Source organism: Tetrao urogallus (assembly GCF_951394365.1).
Source record: "Tetrao urogallus genome assembly, chromosome: 17".
NCBI classification, from domain to species: Eukaryota; Metazoa; Chordata; class Aves; order Galliformes; family Phasianidae; genus Tetrao; species Tetrao urogallus.
Window position 1 is genome coordinate 4359646 of NC_136830.1, and position 23549 is coordinate 4383194.

The 23549-nt window shown below is 45.4% G+C and overlaps 1 protein-coding gene across 1 annotated transcript in view; it reads right to left on the reverse strand.

Moving 5' to 3' along the window:
* The window catches only part of TMEM132B (transmembrane protein 132B), a gene marked incomplete at both ends in the record, with an annotated part of 174251 nt that overhangs the window by 118409 nt on the left and 32293 nt on the right, over nucleotides 1–23549 (reverse strand). Inside the window, one exon of the mRNA XM_079544007.1 lies at nucleotides 14747–15626. Within this exon, the coding sequence (XP_079400133.1) occupies nucleotides 14747–15626 (880 nt within the window). The remainder of the gene's footprint in view (nucleotides 1–14746; nucleotides 15627–23549) is intronic.

A 23549-nucleotide genomic window follows, 5' to 3' on the forward strand; every position in this document is an offset into this window, starting at 1 on the left:
TTCCACATGTCACTCAAAAGCCTGAAGGCACAGAAGCCCTGCAGGAATTAATGAAAAGTACCTGCACATTTGTACCAGGAACCAATCCCCGAAAGAAAGAAAAAGCAGAGTGGAAATAAACCTGGAGGATGCATTAGCAGGAGCAATTCTGAGCAACTTCCCATTTAAAGCACGTACGGGATAAATTCATCTTAAGCATCGCTTCAAAGGGAATGGCCCATAATCAAAATAAATCACCACTGATTTGGCTGGAGGTTCGTGCCCCAGGGGCAGGCAGGCTCTGCAGCCGCAGCCACGGGCAGCACCAATCCCTCAGCTGTGCTGGTGCCACCAGAAAATGCTGCAATGGGATTCAGGCCAGATTTGCTTATCGGCTCTGAACCATGAGGCCAGCCGGCAGTATGTGCTGAACAGTGCTCTTTTTGAGGATGTCATCTTTCTATTTATGTTACCTAATTCTTCTCGTCCAACTCCCCGTGGCAAACCAACAGTTGAAATCACACAGTATAAGCTAATAGGGTTATGTAAGTGTCCATTTGCTGCACATATGCTCTCCCCCCTAAGGCAAGCGATCACCATGACGGTCTGCAATAAGAGGCACACCTTCCATTCCTGATGTGTAAGCACGTGCAAGTTGTGCCTCTTTTGGAGGGAGAGGTGTGGGTGGCTGAGCACAGAGACACCTGAAAGCACTGACAGGCAGAGGGAAACCCAAAGGAGAGATGTCCCTGGATCAGGCACCTCCTGCCTCGTGTCTGCCTGAGATACAGAGCTACACCGAAACAAGGCAGCTCCACACACAGCAGCTCTCCGTGCAGCACAGGACAGGCACAGCCCTCCTGCCCAGCCCAGTTCCTGGTACTGCCTGCACAAGAGATGCTCTGCCTTCATGCTTGTCAGTCTCCACAAAGCCAGACTTGCTTTTCCAGCTAATCCTACAATCACAGAATCATTACGGCTGGAAGACACCTTTAAGATCATCCAGTCCAACCATCAACCCATCAGTACCATGCCAACTCTTTCCTCCCCTTCACATTCCTCTTCTGGTTTTCTCAGCATCATTCTCCAACTCTGCTTCTACAACATAAAGGCAAAATAATTTACACAAACAACTAAACTGTTTGAAAGCAAATTGTGTGCATGGACATAGATACTTCCTTAGTTTCAAATGCATTTGCCTTTGCCTACTTAGAGCTCCACATAAAAATACTCATCTCTGTAATGTCTGAATTCCTGCACCCTTCACTCCAAGGTGCACAGAAATGGCGTAGGCCCTACTTTGGAAACTACATCCCTTGCTTTCTGGAACCTCTGAAAACACACCTAGAAAATATAAGGCCTTGCAAAATAAAATTTTAAGTATACATTTTGCTTACACAGATCCACTTTTTTTTGTTGTTTTCTATTTTTACCATTCCATTTCATCTCTAGTTCTGGAATGACCCCTTTCTAGATACAGTCTGAACTTTTTTCCAGAGTGGTCCAAGCACGTAACCCAGTGGAGGTGGGGGCTTTGCCCACTTGCACGTACACCTGCTGTCTGTACATCTTCCCCTTCACACCTCCCAAGACTGCCGCCGCTCCCTCCTTGGCAGTTTGCAGGGTGCAGATGCTCCAAGCACACAGACAGCAGTGCCGTTCCCAAACTGGCTGCTCCCTGTGGTTTTCTGGCCAAATCCATTAATCAGGCCTGATCCAGGGAGCCCTTGTGTGCATGTACTGTGAAATCCCCTCACAGGGCACTGTCATACACCAAAACACACTGCCCTTTGCCAAGCTCCCCCACGGCACAGCAGCAGACAGCACCAGCATGCAGCCATTTGCCACACATATGCTCCATGTGCTCTCCAGAGCCCTCTGCTTGTCTGCTGGACTGAAGGGAAGGGACAGTTTCATAGAATCATAAAAAAGACCACTAAGATCATCCGACCAGCAACCCGTTATCACCAGGCCCACACTGATTCACGCTGCTCATCCTCTTCCATACTGAACACGTCATCCAGGGAGGAGGCTCTTCCCAGGGCACAGCATCACCAAAATTCACTCCAAAATATTAGTGTTTGAATCTAAGTTTATGTGGCATATCCCTAGGACACATGAAATTCAGAATCCAGCATTTCCAGCTGCTGTTTCTTATTGCATTTACCTCCTGCCAGCAGACAGTCTTTACTGAGCCTAACAAAAATGATTCGAGCCAGTGTCAGGCTCCAACATCACACAATAAGAACAAGCAATCGCAGCACACAAGGAATGTGTCATTTTCTTCATCTTTTCTTGAATAGTAAAACAGAAGCACAGGAAAAGCAAGGAAATCATTCAAGATCACACCAAAATAGCACCAAAATCCCCCACCACAGGACAGGCTACATACTTGTAGTAACATAAATATATATATGCCACTGCACGTCACACAAAAGCTCATTCAAACCAAAAATTTATCACTTGCTTCGGATTCCAGCCAGGTGACAGCACATACATCACAGAGCTGTCAACAATCTGCTAATCTTGGCTGTGAAATGTAGGATAAGAAGCTTAAAAATACACTGCTTCTCCAGAAGCCATAAATTTTGCTGGCTCTCTCTTACATACCACTGGGTAATAGGTCTGCTCCAGCCATTTCACTCCCATCCACTGCAGTTAAATACTTCCTTTTTAAAAGCCTGTTTAGGGAATGGCAATCAGACAAAATAGTACAAAATAGCAGAAATCAGACATACATGAACAGATAAGTAACAGACACCCTCTTTCACCCCTTCGCTGAGAATTACCAACTTGCACCTTTCTGGAGGCAGAGCCCCATCAGTGTAGGTTCAAGCAGTCACTTCAGTGTTTGTTGATGGCATCTCACATTGGGCACATGTTGAGGAGAGCCTAAAGAAAATGCAAGCCTGTCTACAGGTCAAGTTACCATACTTCCCAGTCAGCAAGCAAACCAATGACTACATTACCCTGGCTTAGCTTAAATGCTATCCCTCCAGCTGCACAAGTCAGCATTCAACCCACCATGCTTTGTGCAAACCCACTTCTCTGAATGAATTTCTCTTCCAGCAAATGGCTCGGTGTGTACCTGCCATTCTTCATTTCTGACTCTGGCCACAAACTTCAATTTCTCTCCACAGCACTTAAACAGCACATAATTACAACTAATTATCGATCACTGAGGAATTACTAGTTGACAAATCCAATTTTCACACTGTTATCAAGCATGACGGCAGACCAGAGAGGGTCAGGGTACCTGCAGGTCTGTACACAGGATGGGACCAACACTGTTACCACAACCATTCTTTAACCCAACGTTGGCCCCTGCAGATCATTATGTTTAGGGACCTATCATGTAAGGCACCATAAAGCTGTAGGAAGTGACAGCTCTCACCCCAGCGAGTTTTACAAGCCTAAAACAACCCAAGCCTTCAACACCTATAAATATATTCAATTTGGCTGCGTTGATACCACCCCTGAATTCCATTTCATGCAAGCTGGCTGGCAGAGATGCTCAGAAACAGCTCATTTTGGGGAAAAACACCCCTCGGTTTTCCTCAAAGCAGATTTCAAATTTGCACACTGCAGTGCACCTGCTGAGCCCCAGCAATGGATGCACCACGGAGGGCAGAGCACTGCACAAGGCTCAGGCGGCCCCTGCCCAGCCCACACGTGAGCTGCAGTCGCCATCAGCCACAAGTGGGTTGGCTCTAGGACTTGGGGACTGTGCAAAGGGGATCTGAGGGGGGGAAAAAAAAAAAGCATTCCAAGAAAGTCCAAGGGAACAATACATGGAGCCGGTCGCCAGGCTGAAATGGAGCAACTTGTTTTAATAAAAAGTCGCCTGATGGATTTTTGTTCCCCCCAGCTGTATTTCAGTGGAGTTATTCGCATAATTCAAGTAGACACAAATTCCAGTGAGACAATATCCGCGCTCTCATAAGCCCAGTGGCAGCCCTTCCAACATGACATACAACCAAGGATAGGGAAAGTCCATTTCCCGTGGTTCACACAAATTGGTTTATTATTAGAGCTCATCCAGCACCATTATTTTCTGACAGAAAATGTGTTTTTCACAGAATTGAAACTCAACGCATTTTTTCTTGCAAATGCTTAACTTTTCTTTTGGGAAAAAACGCATTTTGTTTCATGTCTGGTTAACATTAAGATACATTCCCCTTTCCCTTCAGTTCCAAAAGAAGCACAGCACAATTTGGAAAATGCGGCTCTAAACCTCCCTGGCTCCTCAAGCACTGAGCTGAGCATGAGTCTCACGTACCTTACTGAGGGCTCCATTCTTACACCAGACTCAATTCTGCTCTGTTTCCAGTCTATGAAAGCGAAACATGATTTTATTAAATGAAGCCCTTAGGACTCTGTCACCCTGAACATTAACTGCATTTCCATTGTCTTGCAAGTTCATAAAGAAAGCTGCCCTGCAGCGAGACAAACTCATTCCCAGCTTCTTAACCTATAGAAAGAAAAAGAAAAAAAGGTTGCATGTATTTAAATTTTGGCTACGTTGATTCCCTGGAACAGGACTGCCTACATCAAGTCTTGCTCAAGAGGGATCCATCCCCCCCCAGCACTTTGGCTTTTTGCTCCAGACGCCATCAAACCCACTCTGCTCTCTTCCAGCCTCCACACAGCTCCAAGGCCATGCAGCCCTCCCAAAATCACACCCAGAGGTAATGGAGAGGATCCAGGTAGGCACTGACAGACACAGGCAGGCAGAGCCCCCAGTGATGAATGGAGCCATTCCCACTATGGGGCAGCACAGGGGGTGTGCATGGGATGGCAGCTCCCTGCCCAAACTCACCACCCAACTCTGGATGTTCTTTTGGCCATTCAGAATTGATCTTCCCTGGTGAGAGAGCTACAGGAAAGAGCAGGAATGGCACTCAGCCCCGTGGCCCTTCTTTAAAGACAGCAGAGTTTAGGGGTAGAGGTGCTACTGCCTTCCTACTTCTGGAAAGCATCTCATTCTTGAGAAGGACCTCTGGAACACGAGCAATAAAAATAGCAATTTGTAAAACGAAAGCAATGACTGACTCTTCTTGTAAAAACACTGCGAGACATCACAGACAAAATAACATTACATAAATAGGCCAGGCATTAGAGCCACGATCACCGACAGCAGCACGGGGCGCACAGCACTTTAGCAAAGGAGTGAAAAATAGCGAACGCAATTTAAGAGACAGACAGAATCTCCACTGGCAAGTTGTAATTACTGCCACTGAAACCCAGCCAGGATCCTGCTTGACTGCCTCTGGGCTTGTGAAATGCAACCCAGAATCTTTAAATGACCAAATAATTGAGACCCGGGCTTCGTATCGCCAGCGAGATGCTGCCATCCACCTGGCCCTGCAGGACACAGCCCAGTGCTAAGACAGAGGAGGAACAACGCTGGTGATTTCAGAAGTCTCTGACCAGATATTGACCTGAACCAGTTCTGCTCCGCGTGGTCGTTTTTCTTCCCCAGGCAGTACAGCTGCAGGTTTCTTTCAATCATTCCTCAACTTCAACAACCTGTAGGCACCCAATGTCTAGGCAAAGGACATCATTCATCCATTTGATGTTCCCAGAATGCAGAGATATCTACCCAATTTCCTAAGAAACATTAATATTACAGTATGGCTTTCTCAGCCCAAATCATGAAGGCTGAATCAAGCTCTCCTGACGTTTTATGACAAGGTGATTAATAATACCGAGAGAAAGAATGAAATGATACCAGATTATAAACTATTGTAAATCTTTCAGTCATCCTGGGAATAATGAATGTACATTTCTTAGGAGAGCAGTACAGGTTTAAACAGAATCCTTTTAGTTTTCTTGTCAATCAAAATGCTATTTATATAATAGCAGAAACAGACAATGAACTCGTCTAATCTTAAAATGAAGGTGCAGCATATTGAAGGCAAGGGTTACCAGTGCTTTAACTTTTTTTTCCCACTAAAAATGGGAACAGAAAAAAAAACATCCTAAGCTGTAAGCTCCAAAGTCACTGAAGCAAATGTTCCACCATTGCCAGCATTTCTGAGTACGATCAGGATTTCTGGTCAGGACCCACAACAAGGAGTTCAGACCTCACACCAACCAAACTCAATCCAACTTGGAAAGCCTGAGCTGACATGGCCTATTTTTCATTTTTTTTCCCCCAAACACTTGAGTTAAAGTTTAAGAGTACGGTCAAAACTGAAGCAGCCCAAGCATCCACTGGACCGCAATGCCCCACGCTTCCTTGGCATGGGTTATGGTGTCAAGCAAAAAGCAAACGCAAGCTCTTTGTGAGCAGTTCCACAGATGCCACTGACCTGTAGCCCCCACCTGGGACAAGCATTGTGCCTTGTTCTGCTTCTGGCCACACAGGGGACCTCTGCTCTCCAACCCCTTGTAGGCTGTCCTAGACATTACCTCTATACAATAATTAATAAATAATACTGAACTTGAGCTCATGCAACTCATACGAGGCACAGTCTTCCAAAGAGAAATGAATAATGCATGTAGAAGAGATTCATTTGGTGGGGAAAAAAAACTAACTTCAGTTTGAAATAAAGCCCTGGTTGCCTTGGCAAAGAGGATTTAATTGCTGTAATCACTACATCTCCCATAAGGTCGCTTTGAGAGAGTCCACAGTACTCTATTCATTCTGTGCCTGCTCCATAGCAAATGAAGGATACTGGTCCCAGGAGCATCGGTCAAATACTTCTGAAAATGCTTACGTTATTTTTAAAGGGCTATTAGCTTTGGTAAATGAGTCAAAGGCATCTTAGTTGGAGAGGAAAGGTACTTACACCAAATTATGGAGATAACAGCAGGAAACGCCATAATTAAGATGGTACTACCAGTGTAAGTGTGTGTCATTAAGATCAGGACCCAAAATGTGACCGCTCCCTGTCTGACACCCCAGGGCCCCCACTGCCCCCAGCACATCTCACAGCACTTATCAGGTTCACAGCACCAAAGCACTGCCACACATGTGTGCCTTGCACATCACCAAATCCACATTCAAACAGTTTTACTGGCACAAACCCTAGGCAATTCCACAGAAGTTAATTAAATCAACCCCCCTTTTCTGCTCATAAGAGAGAAGACTCTGGCCAGGCAAATTAAATTAGAGATGGGACAGAGCCAAACTCCCAGACCCAAAGCAACCCAAATCTCACAATGCACTTGGGTCCCCGGTCCAGGTTCTCACAGTCTGCTCCCACTTCTCCCTCACCCTCTGTCTCCTCCCAGGATGGGACAAACCTTTCAGGCTGCCCCCAGGCACCACTCAGTGCATTTTATCACCATCTTCCACTGGGGATCTGTACCAAAGCGCTCATACGTGTGCTTCCTGTGGCACATTTCTTGCCCAGACTCTGATTAACTTAAGCAGAAGCCCCCGAACAAGGCTCCATCTATCCCTCACTTGTCCTTCTCTTCCTTTCCCACTTGCTGTCTTCTAGAAGCGGCGCAATTAGAGATGGAGATTGAATGAAAACACATTTGACTCCTTCATTAATCCCACAAAAGCTTGGGCCACACAGAGAGAAAAAAGCAACCGAGAAAGTCTGCTTGCCAGGAAAATGAAAACAAAATAAAAAGAAAGAGGGAAGCAGGGAGGGGAAGGTATATATTTTGTATGGACATTCTTCTCTTACGTCAAATGAAGCACTGCTCTGCACAGGGTGCTGATACACAGCCTTCATGAGCTTGAGAAATAGCTGCAGGTGCCAGCCCTGCTCACTGCACCATAGAATGGCACATCATTTGTCACTGCTTCCTTCTCCTGCAGCTCCTCAGATTCACCTGAGATCCAATAACTTTGTTAATATGATTGCTTTCATACACTGGTCAAGTACAGCATCCAAGGCACACATGGCTACTCTCTGAAGCAGAACAAGCCACACACTGAGCACAGGTCCCTGCTCTGCTTTTTCCAAAACCAGATTTTCTCATGAGTTCCTTATGGCCATAAATTGCAAAGGGAATACGGAATGTATCTTCCAAACCAGGAAGATACACCAACCATTTTCTTGCAATACTACATCTCCTGTCTTCCCCCAACCTTCCCTCTGCAAGGCCACCAAAAACTTATGGGGAAACACAAGGATAAAAGCAATGCTGTTTCAACAGCAGGAACACAAAGAGACTGAGATCAGCTGCTGGCCCCAAGCAATACCTCACTGCTTTGTGTGATTGCACTTGGACAAAACAACAGCAAGGCACAGTCTGAAACACTCATCTCAGGAAGAGGGCAAATTTCAAAGTACGCACATTTTTAATACGTTTAATACTATTCATTACACATGAGAAGCAACTGCAGCAACGACTGAACACTGTTGTGCCTGAGTTGTTACAACAAGCCTGTGATTTACTGCACTGCCAGCTAATGAAGAGCCCTACAATGCCCTCCTTGTCAGGCAGCACAAAGCTGAGACCCGCAGCAGATTGTCCCAGACAAAGACCCCCACCCTGTGCTCCCTTTTAAGGGCTCATGCAGTGGGACAGCATCCTTGGCTGGAAGCAATCACTCCAAGACAGCAACCTGTTCTGACCTGTGTTCTCAACATGAGTATACAAGGTGCAAAAAATATCATCAAAATAAATAAAAGCAGATGAAGATAATGTTGATCTTGTCAGGCGCTCAAAGGCGCCCAGATCTTCCTCCCAGTGCTGACCTCTGTCCACCCGCGCTCAGCTCCCGACACGTGGTCACAGTTGGGATGGGCTGATGGTTGGACTGGATGATCCTAGGGCTCTTTTCCCACTCTAATGATTCTATGGAAACCTGCCCTGGCACCAGCCCCAGGCAGCCCCGCATACCCACCTGTAGCTCTGCACCTTGGGGAGAAGATGCCCACCGCATCGGCTGACTCAAAACCCAACATAAATGACATATATTTTCCTTCCTACTTTATGGTTCAGAATACGAGATACAGCAAATCCATTTACACAATGTTACTACATCCCTCAGTGCTCATAAACTCAGATGGGCTGATGAATGAGATAGCTGTGCTGCTGGCAGGGCTGAATGCAGTGCATGGGGTCTTTCCAACGCACTGCGAGGCGCTGCCCCATTCCAGCTGCATTCAGCGTCCATCCACCCCTTGTCATAAGCACGGAACATCCTCCATGAATCACAGGTGAAAATACTGAGACAAGTTATTCATCTTCCTAGTGAAAAAAAACCACCTTAGTGAAGCACATCCAGAGGCTAAATATTGCCAGTTAAGAAATCAGGTTAATGCCCCCAGCTCCTAGGAACGGTTCCCTTCTTTCACAGGAGAAGAAAGCATTGCTCAGCCAGGGCTGCTCTACTGGAAGGAGCACCTCTATTCAGACACGGCCATCCAGCTGCAGTGATGACCCCAGCTGCAGTGCAGGGCTGCTGCTCCCCACAAAATCCCTATGATGAGTGACTGTGGGCAGGCAGCTCATTTTTAGGTAAAATCGCACCAAACTGCTTTATTGGCTGTGGTCTTACAGGTCTTTAAGGATTCGCTCAGTCTTTAAGTCACTGTCGGTTATTTGGTGGCTTTTAAGCTTTTAGGACTGTTTGAGCTGTAGGAAGGAGCTAATTTATTTTTAGCACCTGTAGCTGCTTTCAAGACAGTAAAAGGGGCATGGATTCTCCTCTCTAGGTGCCTGGGGCAGAAAAGGTTATCTCAAAGCATGAGGAAAGGAGAGAGCCTGGGGCCTTTGCACTTCAGCCAACACCAATTCCAGTCCAACTACGTTATGCAGTGCCCCAGTGAAACGTACAACTCCATCCCATCCCATCACAAACACCATCGATTAAGATGCTTAGAGCACTGCCAGGCTTTCATCAGCTGAAGTTTCTTCTTCTGAAACAAACGCCTGTCTCAGAAATCAGAAAAGCGAAAGAATGGTTCAACCCTCTCACATTTATAGAAATGGTTTATCCGAGCTAAAAAATCCCAGTGACAGGTCCCAGGCTTCACAGGAGGGCCCTGAAAGGACGTCATTCCGTTTTCTATCTAGGGATGAAAAGAAAACAAAACAAAACAGTGGGAGCAAGACAGTCTCTATATCTAATGAGGCAAGCTATCTGGGAAAAGGTAGTGTGAATTCAGCTTTGAGGAGTTAAGGGGCTGAGTTAAGACTGCACGGATACTTCTGGCACTTCCAGACTTGCAGTGCTCAGTCTTTTTAATTAATATCGAGCACTGGTGTTTCATATTTTACATTTAGTACAGCATGCATGTAGACAGAAGAGAGAAATAATCACTTCCAACATTCATTCTGGGTTTATTAACGCCTTTAAGTAAAAAACAAATATTCCCAAGTCGCCGGTAATGCCTTAATTCCGTAATTATTTCTAAGTCTGAATTAGCATTTCTGATTAGTTCCTGAAGTATGTTTTTCTCCTTCTCACCACTTTTGCTTCTGCTGAATTTTTGTCCTGAAGAGATGCTTCAGTTAATCATTTATTCCTCTCGCCAGCAATAACCCTGCTCTGCATCCCCCCCTCCAGAACAGCTTGCTCAGGGCAGCAAGAGCCGTGCAGAGCCCACTCCTCTCACTGCACTCCCCACAGTCTGCACTCTCATTTTCCTGTGCATCCCCAGATCTAAAACCTTTTGTTTTCTTTCCCTTGTTTGCTTTCGGCAGCTATTGGCAGGAGACATCCTCTTAATGATCTTTTTCTGGCCTTCTAGACGACTGCTCAGACTTCTACGGATCTTTCATTATTAACGCGGAAGCCTTGTAAGTCAGTTTTAATGGCCTGTGCAATTTTTATCCCTTAGCAGGAGACATAACCTCCTCCATATGGATATATGTTTATTAATATAAATCCTTAATATCATCTTTCCTAGGGAGAATAATCAGCGAAAGCCAACCGGCGTGTATTACACCTTGTAGCGGTTCACCCCAAAATCAAAAAGTCATCTTAGCCCTGCAAGACGTGGAGCACAGCAGAGAGGATAATCCTTCTCCCTCGGGTTGCCAAGGCACCGACGACAGCCAGCTCTCTCTGCAGCCCCGATCCCCTCCAGACGGAGGGCCACAGCCGCTTTCATTTCTCTGCCGTGGGATTCATTACCTGGTTTCAGTCCCTTCCTATTATTCCTGGAATATCTTCAGTCTCCGTGTCTATTCTGACCGGGGATGAAAGAAGGATGGGCCGTTTGCGTTGGGGACGTGTAACGAATGCCAACAAACCCACTTTTTTGTCTGCAACCCGACAAATTGCTGCGAGTGCTCAGCCCTCATTACTGGAACATCCTTGCGGACGGTTTAAGAAGGGAGACTTGGGAAACGGGACAAAACTCCGCCATTCATTTACAAAGAGTGCCCTGGTTTCTTTCCTACAGCTGCGCTGCAATTGTCCATTTTTTCCTTTAGATGCTGTATAAAACGACTCTCATCTTTTCCTCTAAATGTACTTTTGAGTCTCAAGTTGGAGTTAAATAATGCCACATCTCTCCTTTTTACCATTCTCTCATGTGTTTCATGGGACTTCTTTAGTTTAGCAATTAGCTGCTGTCGACCCTTCTTTCATGGCCATTTCCAGCTTCCCCTGTTCACTATGTGACAGCCACGTTCATCAGTAAATGAGATATTCCTGTGCATGGAAAGACAGAAAGTGCCCACAAATTGGTGACGAATGTGTGTCCAGTCCTGCAGGATTCTCAAAGCTATGCTTCATCTTTGCTTTTTTCAAACAAGGCATCTCATTAAAAAGTTTACTCACAGTAACTTAGTGCATTTTGCCTATCTTTACTGTCATACCATGCTCAGTAGCAGCCCACCTCACATAATGGCCACAATTTATGCTCACAAATGGCAAATTTTACAGTACGGACCAGAGCAAGGCCACAAATTAATCTCCAGTGTCACAAGAATTTCAGTGTACACACATACAGATCATCTGTCAACAAGGGGAGCAATATGACTGTCAGACACAGCAAAAGCATGACATCCATACTTAGCCTCCAAATTCTGCCCCTTGACATATTTCAGCCCTTCAATTACACCCAGCAACACTGTCTAGATTGCAGAATAAAAAGAAATTCCCTGGGGCACAACCCACAGCTCTAACTTTATCTTAAATTTCAGTTACTCAATGAAAACAAATGAAAAAACTTAGCTTAAGCTGAGCAAAACCAGTGAGGGGTGAGGAAGGGAGCTTCATGCACACCCTGCAGCATCCATCCTCTGTCCAGCAACACCAATGGAAGGATGGGGGTTAACAACTGAGCACAGTGCTGGACCAGGAAAGTGCTCCCACTTGCTCTCCAGTTTCCCACTTTAATGAAGAGCCTGCGATTTTCCTCCAAAACAAGGAAGAATTGGCTCTTTTAAGAGAACAGTTTTGCTAGAGCAAAATGCAACACCAAATTCAATACTGCACAACGCAGCATGAAACTGCAAGGAGATGCATAAAATTGAGCAGATCTGTTCTTTTGCAGAGTGCCAGAGCTGTGCAGAGGATGACGTAATTTTGATCCATCATCTCCTATGAGCCAGGCTGCAATTTCCTCCACTCTACTTATAACAGATATGATTAAAAACAATCAGTTATATTAGGCAAAAAATACTTTTCCCAAGGCAAACATTTACTTCAGTGTATTTTTTCCTCTGTAACACACAGAAATTCGATGCATATAAAAACCTTCTGGGTTTTTACATTAACACTGAGCTCCATCCTGCAGGATGGGTGAGCCACCAGAGCTGCAGTTTGCTTCTTACTTACAGCTTCCAACCCAAGGTTAAATAGAAATAACTGCAGTTTCTGTGATGAAAATCACAACACAGACAAAGCCAAGGAACAGACAGGACAGGCCAGGCTACCAAGAGCTGACTGTGGCTTTTCCAAAGCAGTGTTTCTGGGTGCATACAACGCACCTATTTATTCTAACAGAAACATCTCCTGGAGATACACCGATTCTGCACATTTCTCCAAGGAAATCCCCATGGAAACCGACTGCCTTCCCCTTCCCAGCAACTCAGGAGCTCCATTGGCTGTGGGAAGCTGAGGTCACAGCAATGCCTGTGCTCCTGGGGCTCATCCTGGGGCTCCTGGCTTGGAGGATCCCTCTACTTCTGCTTCCTCAAAACCCCACCCTGTGACTGTGCTCAGGAGTTCCAGACACTATTTTGGTTTTATGCTTTTGAGGACAGCATTGCAAAACTATCCCTAAAGGAGAGTTTTGGTGCTTTCCTGACCAGTGGAAACTTCAAAACAAGCATCTTCACTGCCGTTTGTTACAAGGTTCTCTAACACCTCAGGAATTTCATCCATGGTGTGGCAAAGGACAAAAACCTGACAAGAGCTGATGCAAAACCTTGAGCAAATCTCATCACCTCTCTGTTTTAGAGCTGAGGATCAACAGGCAACTGCTCAAGTCCAACCAGTCCATGAGGTCCATCTACTGCCCTGCTCAACAGCAGTTGCTGACCAAAACCACATTTAGCAAAGAAAAACCAGCAAACACAGACAGAAGCAATAACAGAATAACTTGGTTTAACAGGAAGAGTCTTCCTCACCCAAACCATTTAAAGTCTGCTTAAACCCTATGCTGTGATATCCTTTCTCATGTATTTCACCCTACCGCAATGAAACCTAAGAGTTTGACTCAATGATGCTCACGGGCCCCTTCCAACTGAGGATATTCTATGATTGCATGAAAAATGCTTGGGTGCAGGTGGCCCATGACCTACTGACTGCACACTGTGTCCTGGTTTGTGCTGCAATCTCATTGATATGCATGCACTATTTCACAACAGTTGAACGCTGTGCAAGCACTGCATGCAGCTCACTATCTGTTTTCTCAACATCTGTCCCTGAAGTGCACTTCTGTCATGTTCTGCTCTCATCTTCCTCAGATCAAAAAGTTAAAAGTAAGGCACGAATCTGTCTGAGGTTGCCAGCATGGACTGCAGCTCCTTTCCTCCCCAGTGTCTCACATTCTCACTGCAGATGACACTTTCCAATTACCTTTTGGCCCCTCTATTCCCCAAGTCTGGCTCACATTTCTCTCTGAATTCAATCTCTACACAGCTCTGAACGTAGAGTCTGACAGCTAAGGACGTAACAGACATGCAGCACTAACCCTCAGGGGGGTTAGAAATGCCTGATTTCTCCTATTACAGGCATATTCATGAGTAAAGGTCACCAAAAAATGTCTAAACTTAGAACAAAAATGGCTCATGCAACAAGCAGTCATGAGTTCGAGGAGGTCAGACAGGCTGTCTTGCAGCAAAATCAAAGCAGGACTTGAAAAGCTTGGGTTTGAATGTTGGCTCTGCCAAAGACCTCCTACACAAGTTGAGGCACCTCTGATTTCTCTCAGCTCCCCTCCACAATGCAGTGAAGTAGCTCCTTGCTGCATGCAACATGTACAAGATGCAGCCCGTGAGCTTTGGAAAGATTATCTGGGAAATTGAGGCTACTTCACCAAAGCAACAGAAAGCACTCCTGCAAACCACTTAGCAAAATGGGTTGTGGCAACTATGCTGGCAGACTTAGAGAGGAGTAATTTAAAAGAAAGAAGCATTAGGAGAAGCGAACAGAATTAAAACAAAAGATGATGATGCATATGTTCATAGCACGTACTTTAAAATCAATTGCCACATCCCAAACAGAGTCATCCACACAGATAACTCAAGAGTATTTATAGTTTTCCCCAGTTGGAGAGCTAATACTTGAGTTCTCCAAGGAAAACACTGAATGTCACCAAAGCAATTACATCTGAGATCAATTTGTCCTTATTTGTAAACTGCTTAGCATACAGCACTTCAAATATTCTCTTACCTTAATACAAACTGGTCTGCCAGAGAGTCATCTGCCAGGGAGACATGGAAGGTCACAACGTCCCCTTCTTTGACCGGGCTGAGTGGCAAGCGGATTACGACATTCTCATCTAGCCTCAGTGCAGACTGTTTTAATGTGTCTTGATTTGGGTAAACAACAATGCTACCAATCCTCTCCATAGCTGGCAAAGCCTTCCGTGCATTATCTTGATCCGCGTGAATATTGTTCTCCCACTTTTCATCCTCTGGAGAACATTCCCCATCTGCTGTATCAATCTTATAGAAGAGCTCCACAGTAATCCCTTCCAGGGGAGCTGTATCCTCTGACACCAGGGGTGGAGGGGAGCTGAACCAGCTGGGAGATAACTCCAGCTCTGCAACGCATAATCCCAGTTGGCCTGTCAACCTGCAGCTGGCCACCACTCCTCTAGATTCCAGGAAAGCAAACATCTTCACGCAAGGCAACCTCTCCTCAGGGTCATAGTCATCCCAGTCTTTCCCCGCAATATAGAACAAGGTTTGTATTTTAGGTTTGTTGGAATAAATCGAGCTGTCTATTATGTGCGATTTTAATTTCCAATTGAAAGTGAATTCATTTGTGAAACCAAAAGATGTAGAAGACAGCATGAGGTCTAAAGGAACAGCCTGCTCCACAGAAAAGGGTCCGTACGTGGCATTTAGGACAGGCGGCAGTTTGGATTTGTATATAAGGAATGAATCCACCCTGGACTGCAAACTGGAGTTCCTCGTGATGTCCTGGTTGGTTTCCTTAAGGAAGAAGAAAACATCAGCGTTGCAGATGTGATAGCTGGCAGGGAGGTACGTTGGCAGGTTTGAGAATCTCTGTACGCTGTCCATGATCCCTCCTCGGCTCTCCACCACTGCAAGCCAAAGGAAAAAGGAAACAAAGACAGTTCTAATGTTTGCTTAGCATATCCCACAAGAGCAGATCAGTGCTGTTATAGGTACTGTGCAACAAACACAGAACCATCTGAGTTCTGTGATGGGACCCTTAATGGCCACCTGGACCCACTCCCCTGCAGTGCATGGGAACACATACAGCTCCATTAGGTGCTCAGAGCCCCACCTCTGGAAGCACCCAAGGTCACCAACCACCACCTCTCTGGGCACCCTGTGCCAGTGCCTCACTACCCTTAGCATAAATGTTTTCTTTATATCCTGCCATTGTAGAGCCAATCCTCCCACTGGATTGGCTCTAGTAGGCAATGAAACTTTTCTTTTTTTTCCCCTCCAACTAAAGACAATGCAGGCTGAGCTGGGGTTTGCAAATCAGCATCACTTCCCCTCCACTTTTGCTAGGTCAGTAGTTTGGAAGTTAGCTGCAATCCAATAAAAGACTGGTATTCCTGAAAATCAAAGGAAAGGGGAAAAAAAAAAGAAAGAATAAAAGGAGTTTTCATACACAAGAAAATATAGGGCTTGTAGAGTCTCAACGGGACAGATTTAAAGGCTAGGGTGAGTTTGAGAGAAGGAGAAATCCTTTACATGCAGAAGGTTCACAGATGCTTGGAAGGATTTTTGTTTGTTTGTTTAATTCCAGAGGAGAATGAAATGCATTTGTAAATCACAGAAGTTTCTCTACAACACAATGGTCAATCCTCCAGCCAGCACTGGGCAATTTTTCCTGGGCAAGAAAAGATTCCAGAGGGAGGAAGGGTTCAGACTGCTGCCTTTGGTTGGGGCTGATCTCTAATTAATAGTGAGATACATTCAATCTGGGCTGTGAGACTCTACCAAAAAGAAGTGGTGGGTCTTTCAGACTAACAATTCATATGCTGGTGAATGCAAGCTTGCTCCTGGGAGCGCCACAGAGGAAATAAACAGGAGGCAAATGAATCAAAATGAAGCGGCTCCATAATGCAGAGATAACAAAAGCAACAATGACAGATCCTAAGGTCAGAGCTCTTGTTGTCTCCCGCTGGAGCTCAGCGGCGATTTCACTGTTTGTCAGGGCTGGGGATGGCAGATACACAGCACAACAACTGCAGGAACAAGGACACCTGTTAGCAGCTGGGCGATCGCGTCCATACAGCCACAATTTAGCACAGATAAAAGCTGGGATATTTAAGCTGTTTTTTTCAGGTTGTGTATTTTAAAGCCTGCACTCCTCAATGACAGCTGCTAGGGCAAACCTCATCCATCCGACTTCGCTCCATTCTTGTCCTCTGCTGAAATTCTGCTCATTTACTTTCAACGGCTGGGATTCCTCCCAGCTCCACGAGGCTGCATTTGAAAGCAATACTTTTTAACAGCCTCATTTATCATAAGAACTGTGCTGCTGTATATACAAGCAGAGGACAGACAAAAGCAAGAGTACCTTCTGCTTTTGGGGAAGGACTGCTAGGATCTGCCCCCCCAGCACACCCCACATTGCAGAGACTGACGCAGCTCCTGAGCACACAGTGAAAGCAAAGATGAGCCAAGGCTTAAACGCATCTGTGTTTATATGACAGCACTTTTTCCCCTCTCCTTATCCTCCACGCAGATACTTTATCTCTCTCGAGCACTGATTTACAGGAAGTTTGAAATGTGTGTTTTTTCCTTTTCCTCGCTGCATTACAGTGGCAACGCTCAGTGCTGCTGCTGAGAGCTGGTGTGAGAGCCAGGCCATCAGCCTGCTGTAACTCAAACTAAACGAGACACAAATTTTGTCTGAAAGCTTATATGGGAAGCCATAAACACCAGTAGACAGGGCTGGGCTTTGTCCTAGAACCAGCCTGCAACAAAATATGATGTCTGAATTTAGCAGCATTTTACGATGCTGTAGGAATATCTGAAAAAAAAAAAATACTTCATAGGATGGCAAGGCAACAGCCCGCCTTTTTAACTCAGCACGTCAGCCCCACAACATCCATCTCCTTACAGTAACCATCACCAGCAGAACACACATCCAGCTCCTGACGGACAACAGAGCAGCTATTCAATCACCTGCTCCTGTAGTAACCTCTCCAGTGAGATCAAAAGTTGGCAGGACGTGTTTAGTCCTAATTGCAAAACAAAGGAGAGCACGACTAGAACAAGTCAATGGAGGCCAATGGGCAACTCCAGAGCTCAGAGCCACCTCAAAGGCCAGGCACCATTTTTCAGATGACTTTGGGACTGAGGGGTATGTGGGAGCAATAGAGCTGGATGTGATCTGACATATTAAAATAAGTCCCGTTGGAACATAAATATCTGCCCTCTCAATTAACTAGCTATTTAACAGGAGTCAAGTCTTCCATCAGCTCCAGAAGCTGAAGGAGCAAGAAGCATTTCAAATATGCAACTCTTCCCATATTCTTTTTTGGGGGGTGGAAAACAAACAAGAAATCTCATCTCGCACCTGTGAAAGACTGAAAATGTTAAAATTCATCTTTTCTGCAGCATCATCAGAATTGTAGCGTGAGATCATACAGACACTCCTCTTTGTAAGAGGAATAATTTCAAGTAATGTGGTGCCAGTAAGTACTATGATGTTATCCATGACTCATACGGAGGCAATCAATGGCTTGTCTGTATAGGAGAAAAATCACCAGCCCTTCCCACCAGCCCCCACTAAAGACCATAAAGACCAAACTACACATGTACATTATTCCACGATAAAAATGGCTCTATTCATAATAATTATTTTGCTCGGGAAAGGAAGGCATTATCCTTGAATAAAAACACACTGTATCCCCAGAACGGGCTGTCCACACAAGGAAAGCTATTCTAGAACTGCTAAATTATAGGAGAATATTTGACTCTGGACAAGTTTGGTAGGTTCCTTTCTCTCGTGCACACAAAGGCTGAGACCTGCAGGCTGAGAGGACCCCAGCCAGGAGCAGCTCAGCATGCAACCTGCCCTGCATACAGACCACCCAACACTCCTTTAGCTCTAAAGTCAGCCCAGAAGCTGTGAGCATACCAAAAATTGTAATGTAAAAGAAGATGATAGGATCCCTTTAAGCTTCTTGTTTGCTTTCTAGTTTGGTGTGAGGATAGGACTTGATATTGGACCCACAAACAGTTTCAATTTGGTCTTGATTAGACTTTAGTGGAGACGTTCACTTTGCTAGCTGGGCACGTTGTTTTGAAAGAAAGAGAGAAGAAAAATGATGCAATAAAAAAAATAAAAAATCCTATTTAATCCAAACATCTAAAGCTGAAGAGAGGTTAATTAACTTCTGTAGGCTTGGGACAACGTCTTGTCGGCTTATCCCCAAATGTCTCATCAAACTGTTGTTCCCCAGATGTCCCTGCAGCTGTGCATCACAGTCATCACCAGAAGTCCATCTCTGATGGACAACACTCCCATCCACCAAAACACATTTTTCAGTGAAAAATTAAACTATGCATATGAATAAAACCCTCTGAGCAGATCACAAGTTCACCAACAAACTGCATTACTGCACTTGTCAGCAAGTTCAGCAGCGTGCCTGCTTTCTGCTGCCAAAAAATGAAGTTGCATGGGGAAGTTCCTGAGCTGTGCTTACTGCACTTTCAGCTCGTGTGCGTTTTGCAGAGTCACCCAGACTGAAAGACACACACACAGCAAGGCCACCTACAGATAGTAATAAAACCACACTGTCTGAAAGGCTGCCTATAAATCTTATTAAAGTAATCCCTTCCCTGAACCCAGATTATTACATTCACCTTTATGGTAGAATAAAAATTAATTTTCTCAGCTATAATAAGCGTATGATAAGAAGGCATCACTTGAGACTAAATAAAGATTATAATTAACTCCAACTGAATAAATTTAGCTTGGACTAGCAATTTGTTTTCATAGATTTTCCTCTGCGGCAGTGAATAGGTACGGCAGGATTAGCATCCCATGCCACTTCCAGCACTGCTGGCACGGAAAGGAACGAGGAAGAGTGTAATCCAATACCCAAATGGCCTGAAGATTAATTCAGGGTTCTCTATCAGCAAAAGCTTAGAGAAGAGCTCAGAACTGCCTTTAGCCCTGCAAAGGAAAGCTCAGAAACCACTGGACCCCAGAGAAAATGATGCTTGCTGCGCTGCCTAAATCAGCATTAGCCAGGACAGGACCTCTGACAGAGGGTGCTGAGAGCACGTTCAGGGGAAGTACCCCCCTGTATCTGCCTGAGCTCGCTCATCCAACTGAGCAGCAGCCTTGGGGTGCCTCAGCAGTGGGCTGGGCCAGGCAGATCGCTGCAGCCTTACCAGCCTGCTCCCCTCCGCCATGCTCAGGGCGATCCCATAGAGCAGCTGCAGAACAGGACACAGCACTGCACAACACAGCTCCAAGTGAGCAAACAGAACGGGGGGGAAAGCAAAGGCATCCAACAGCTGAACAAAGTTTACCCTGAATTATTACTTCTTTTTTTTTTTAAGTCACAAATAAAAAGCCTTACAGCAGCACAGCACACAGCACATCACAGCTTTATTTATCTTTCAAGGAAACGAGGCTCTGCTTATACAAGGTTGAGGAACTGCCTTGTTAAGCCACTGCCTCATTATTTGACATTCTCGGAGAAGATGATCGTTAACTACTTTATTATGGGGAAGGAGGCATTCAGGCTTGTTTATCAAAATAGATCACATATTTATCCTGGCCAGGGAACAGCATGCAAACCCAAGCAATAACACTATTGTGTTTGCTCCCCTGATTGCCATGCTGGCCCATGCAGACATCAGATCTGCCTGCATAAGAAGATTTTATCAGGCATGCAGCTGAAGCCGAGCCATTATCATTACAGCAGTATGGTTCTCCGAGCGGATATGTTTATTTCCAAAGATTGGAGTTCTTTTAGCTTAAAGTTGACACAGTCTGAAACCAGAAAATAATCTTTTTAGGATGAAATCAGCGTGTGTATGTAAAGCATTACACCGCTATAATAACTTCAATTTGCATCTCGTGAGGGTTTAACTTTCCTAGACCTTGTGCTGAAGGATGCAAGTCCCAATCATTTCTTTCTGAAATCTACCACACGTAAGCACAATTCCTGCCCAAACGTGAAATTTCTTAAAATTATGCTCTCTGAACCCGAGGAGTGAAAATTCCTCCTGGATTATTTGATTTGTCAGAGCCTCTAAGCCAAAGGTCCTGCACCGCTGCAAGCTATGAAGTGGGAAGTTTATTCCACTATGGAGATGTGAGATCTCCTTTCCTCCAGATGTTCCATCGTGTCAAGACCAGGAAGGACCTGAGAAACAGGACATCAGACCTGTGGCATCTATAACTGCAGGAAGACAATGTTAGCTAAGTTTTAGAGGTTCTGTTACTCCCTCTGAATCCTGTACAGTGGGAAACATGGTAACTGATGCACCTGGTTTTACAGGGAGGAGTGATGGAAAAAATAAGTCACAGTAAAAAGAACGCTAAAACTCTCTAAACATCCCCAAAATAGCTTTTCTTGAAAAATATCATGGATGGTTTCACCATCCGTAAGCAATGTTGCCATTCCCACACCCCATAAAAGCTTTGTGCCACCACAGTCTGTTTATTAATCTCACACACATGCTTCTGGCCAAAGTCTTCCTCCCTATAAACATCTATTCAAAAGTGTCTGATAGTAAGAACAAGAAGTCAGATCAGGAAGCATGAATTACATTCCTGTAACACTAACTGGGAGTTCTGCAGAAGCACTGCTGGTCCCATCCCTAGATCATGCAAAGCAGCAAGCAGACAGTGCAGATCCTCAGCCCAGTACTCATGGCCTCCATGGCCAGCAAGCTCTTGCTCCAGTCTCTTTAGTCCAAAATATTCTCCCCATTAGGAAAATGGGATCATTCCAATGGGTGAAGGACATAGAATAAACATCAGAGTGAAGCTATAGGAAAACAATGAGCATGAAGGGAGCAGAGATGAATGCCTCTCCAAAAACCAAGCAGATAACTGATAAATGGCAGCGCAGGGAGCAGGCAGGAGGGAGGAACCTTGTTGCATTGCCTCCTGCAATCGCCTACAACAGAACCTTCCCAGAAGTTTTCTCATTTAAGCGACCATTGCAATCACTCCAGTTACTCCGTCGGGCTGATCACTGCCCTAAACTTGTCATTTGGGTTTCACTCACAGGCATTGATACAGTAGTTAAAAGTCACAGGTTGTTCTCAGTGAGTTTCTCTGCATCCCCCCTACAACGGCAACGGGAAATTGTCCTGCCAGTTACAATCAGAGGCACTGGCACGGCGGCTAAAGGTCACAAATTCATCAGCTGAATGAGCTGAGCTGAAGCTTAAAACACACCTGATTAACCAGGCAGGGTTTCCATTCTGCTTACCCGCGGGGGAGAAAGCTACTAAGGCTGCCCACGTGCACACACACACACACACACACACACACAGGTTGTGCACACCTGCCCCAGGTCCTGCAGCTCTGCTTGCGCTGCTGCTCCTGGTCCCAGAGCACAGCTGATGCTTCCAGCACAGCAAACCCTCCTGAGATCTGATACACAGGGTTTGTCAGGGCTGATGCAGGGCCTTGCTGCTAGCAGGAGGTGAGCAGAGGGCTCCCTGCTGCCGCTGTCTGAGGCAAAACTCATTTTCCCGTGGTGGTATTTCATAAACAACAGAAAATGAGTAGGAGCGTGTGGACGTTTTCCTGCACAAAAGAAAGGCCTTACAAGAAGAACTCATTCACCAAGCGATTGCAAAAAGTAAATCTCTTAAATACATGCCTTAAACTATTAGCCAACTGTGAAATATTTGTATTCAGAGTCAAAACATCTATGTCACAGAAAGCCAAGAGACTGACAGGAGAAAGGCCAGGATTTATGTTCACTGGGGCCTATCTGTCATAGAGATAGGAAAGCTGAGCGAGAGTCCTTTTATTAAAATCACTCTCCTGCTGCAGATATTGATCTCAGCAGCTAAGGTTGAATAGCAAAGTGCATCCCCGTCTCTCACAAAGTTACTCACCGGTACAGCCGCAAAGGAGCGGGGGAAGCTCTCTTACACCGACATGGAGCCCCACAGACGGGGGCCAGGGAATGGGGGGCACTGATGGAAACTGCATCCTGCAGTGCCACAGAGCCAAGTCCCACTCAATCCCACTCAACCCCACTTCACCACTTTCCACGAGGCAGTTTTGCTTCCCAAATCACTAGCGTAGGCTGCCTTTGACTCCCAGACTAAATTCCCCATTAAAACAAGGAGAAACACAGTGCTGACTGCATTACTTACAATCCCACGCTACCCAGATGAAAGAAAAAAAAAGAAAAAGCCATTTCATAAGCATCCATCCCTAAATCTGCTTCAACATTCTCCATTTTTCCCCAAGCAACGCTAGCTTGGCTCCATACTTCTGCTCCTCTCTGGGCTGACCCTTCCTTGGCAGCTCTCCCCTGCTCCTGGAGGACCTGCTGGCTGCGTGTCTCTGTGCAAAGCCCAAGCTTGTGGCTGCCATCAGCAGCCTCAGGCGTTACACCTAACCATGAAATGAAGAAGAGCAACTTGAATTTCAACATGCAACAGACTATCTGCACTCATAGGATACACAGATGCATCATTTTATAGCGCTTCTGATTCTCCCCTCAGAATCTTTAGAGATATTGAGAAAGTCCTTGCACGAGCCAGAAATTAGAGGATCCTGAAACGCTGGCAGCAATTCCTCATTAGCACTGTCACAAAGAGGTGATGTTGGTCCAAAGACTTTCCCCAGAGCAATGGGCTTTCTCCATCCCCTTGTTCTGGAACTCCACAACAATGGGCCCAAACAGCCGCAGGAAACTACAAAAGCAGCTTACAATAAAACCCCTGTAAAATTATTAGGAACACAGATGTGTCCTGAACGCACAGAAAATCCTCTGTCTTACAGCACTCATCCATATCCCACAGTGACTGTAATCCCAGAAAGA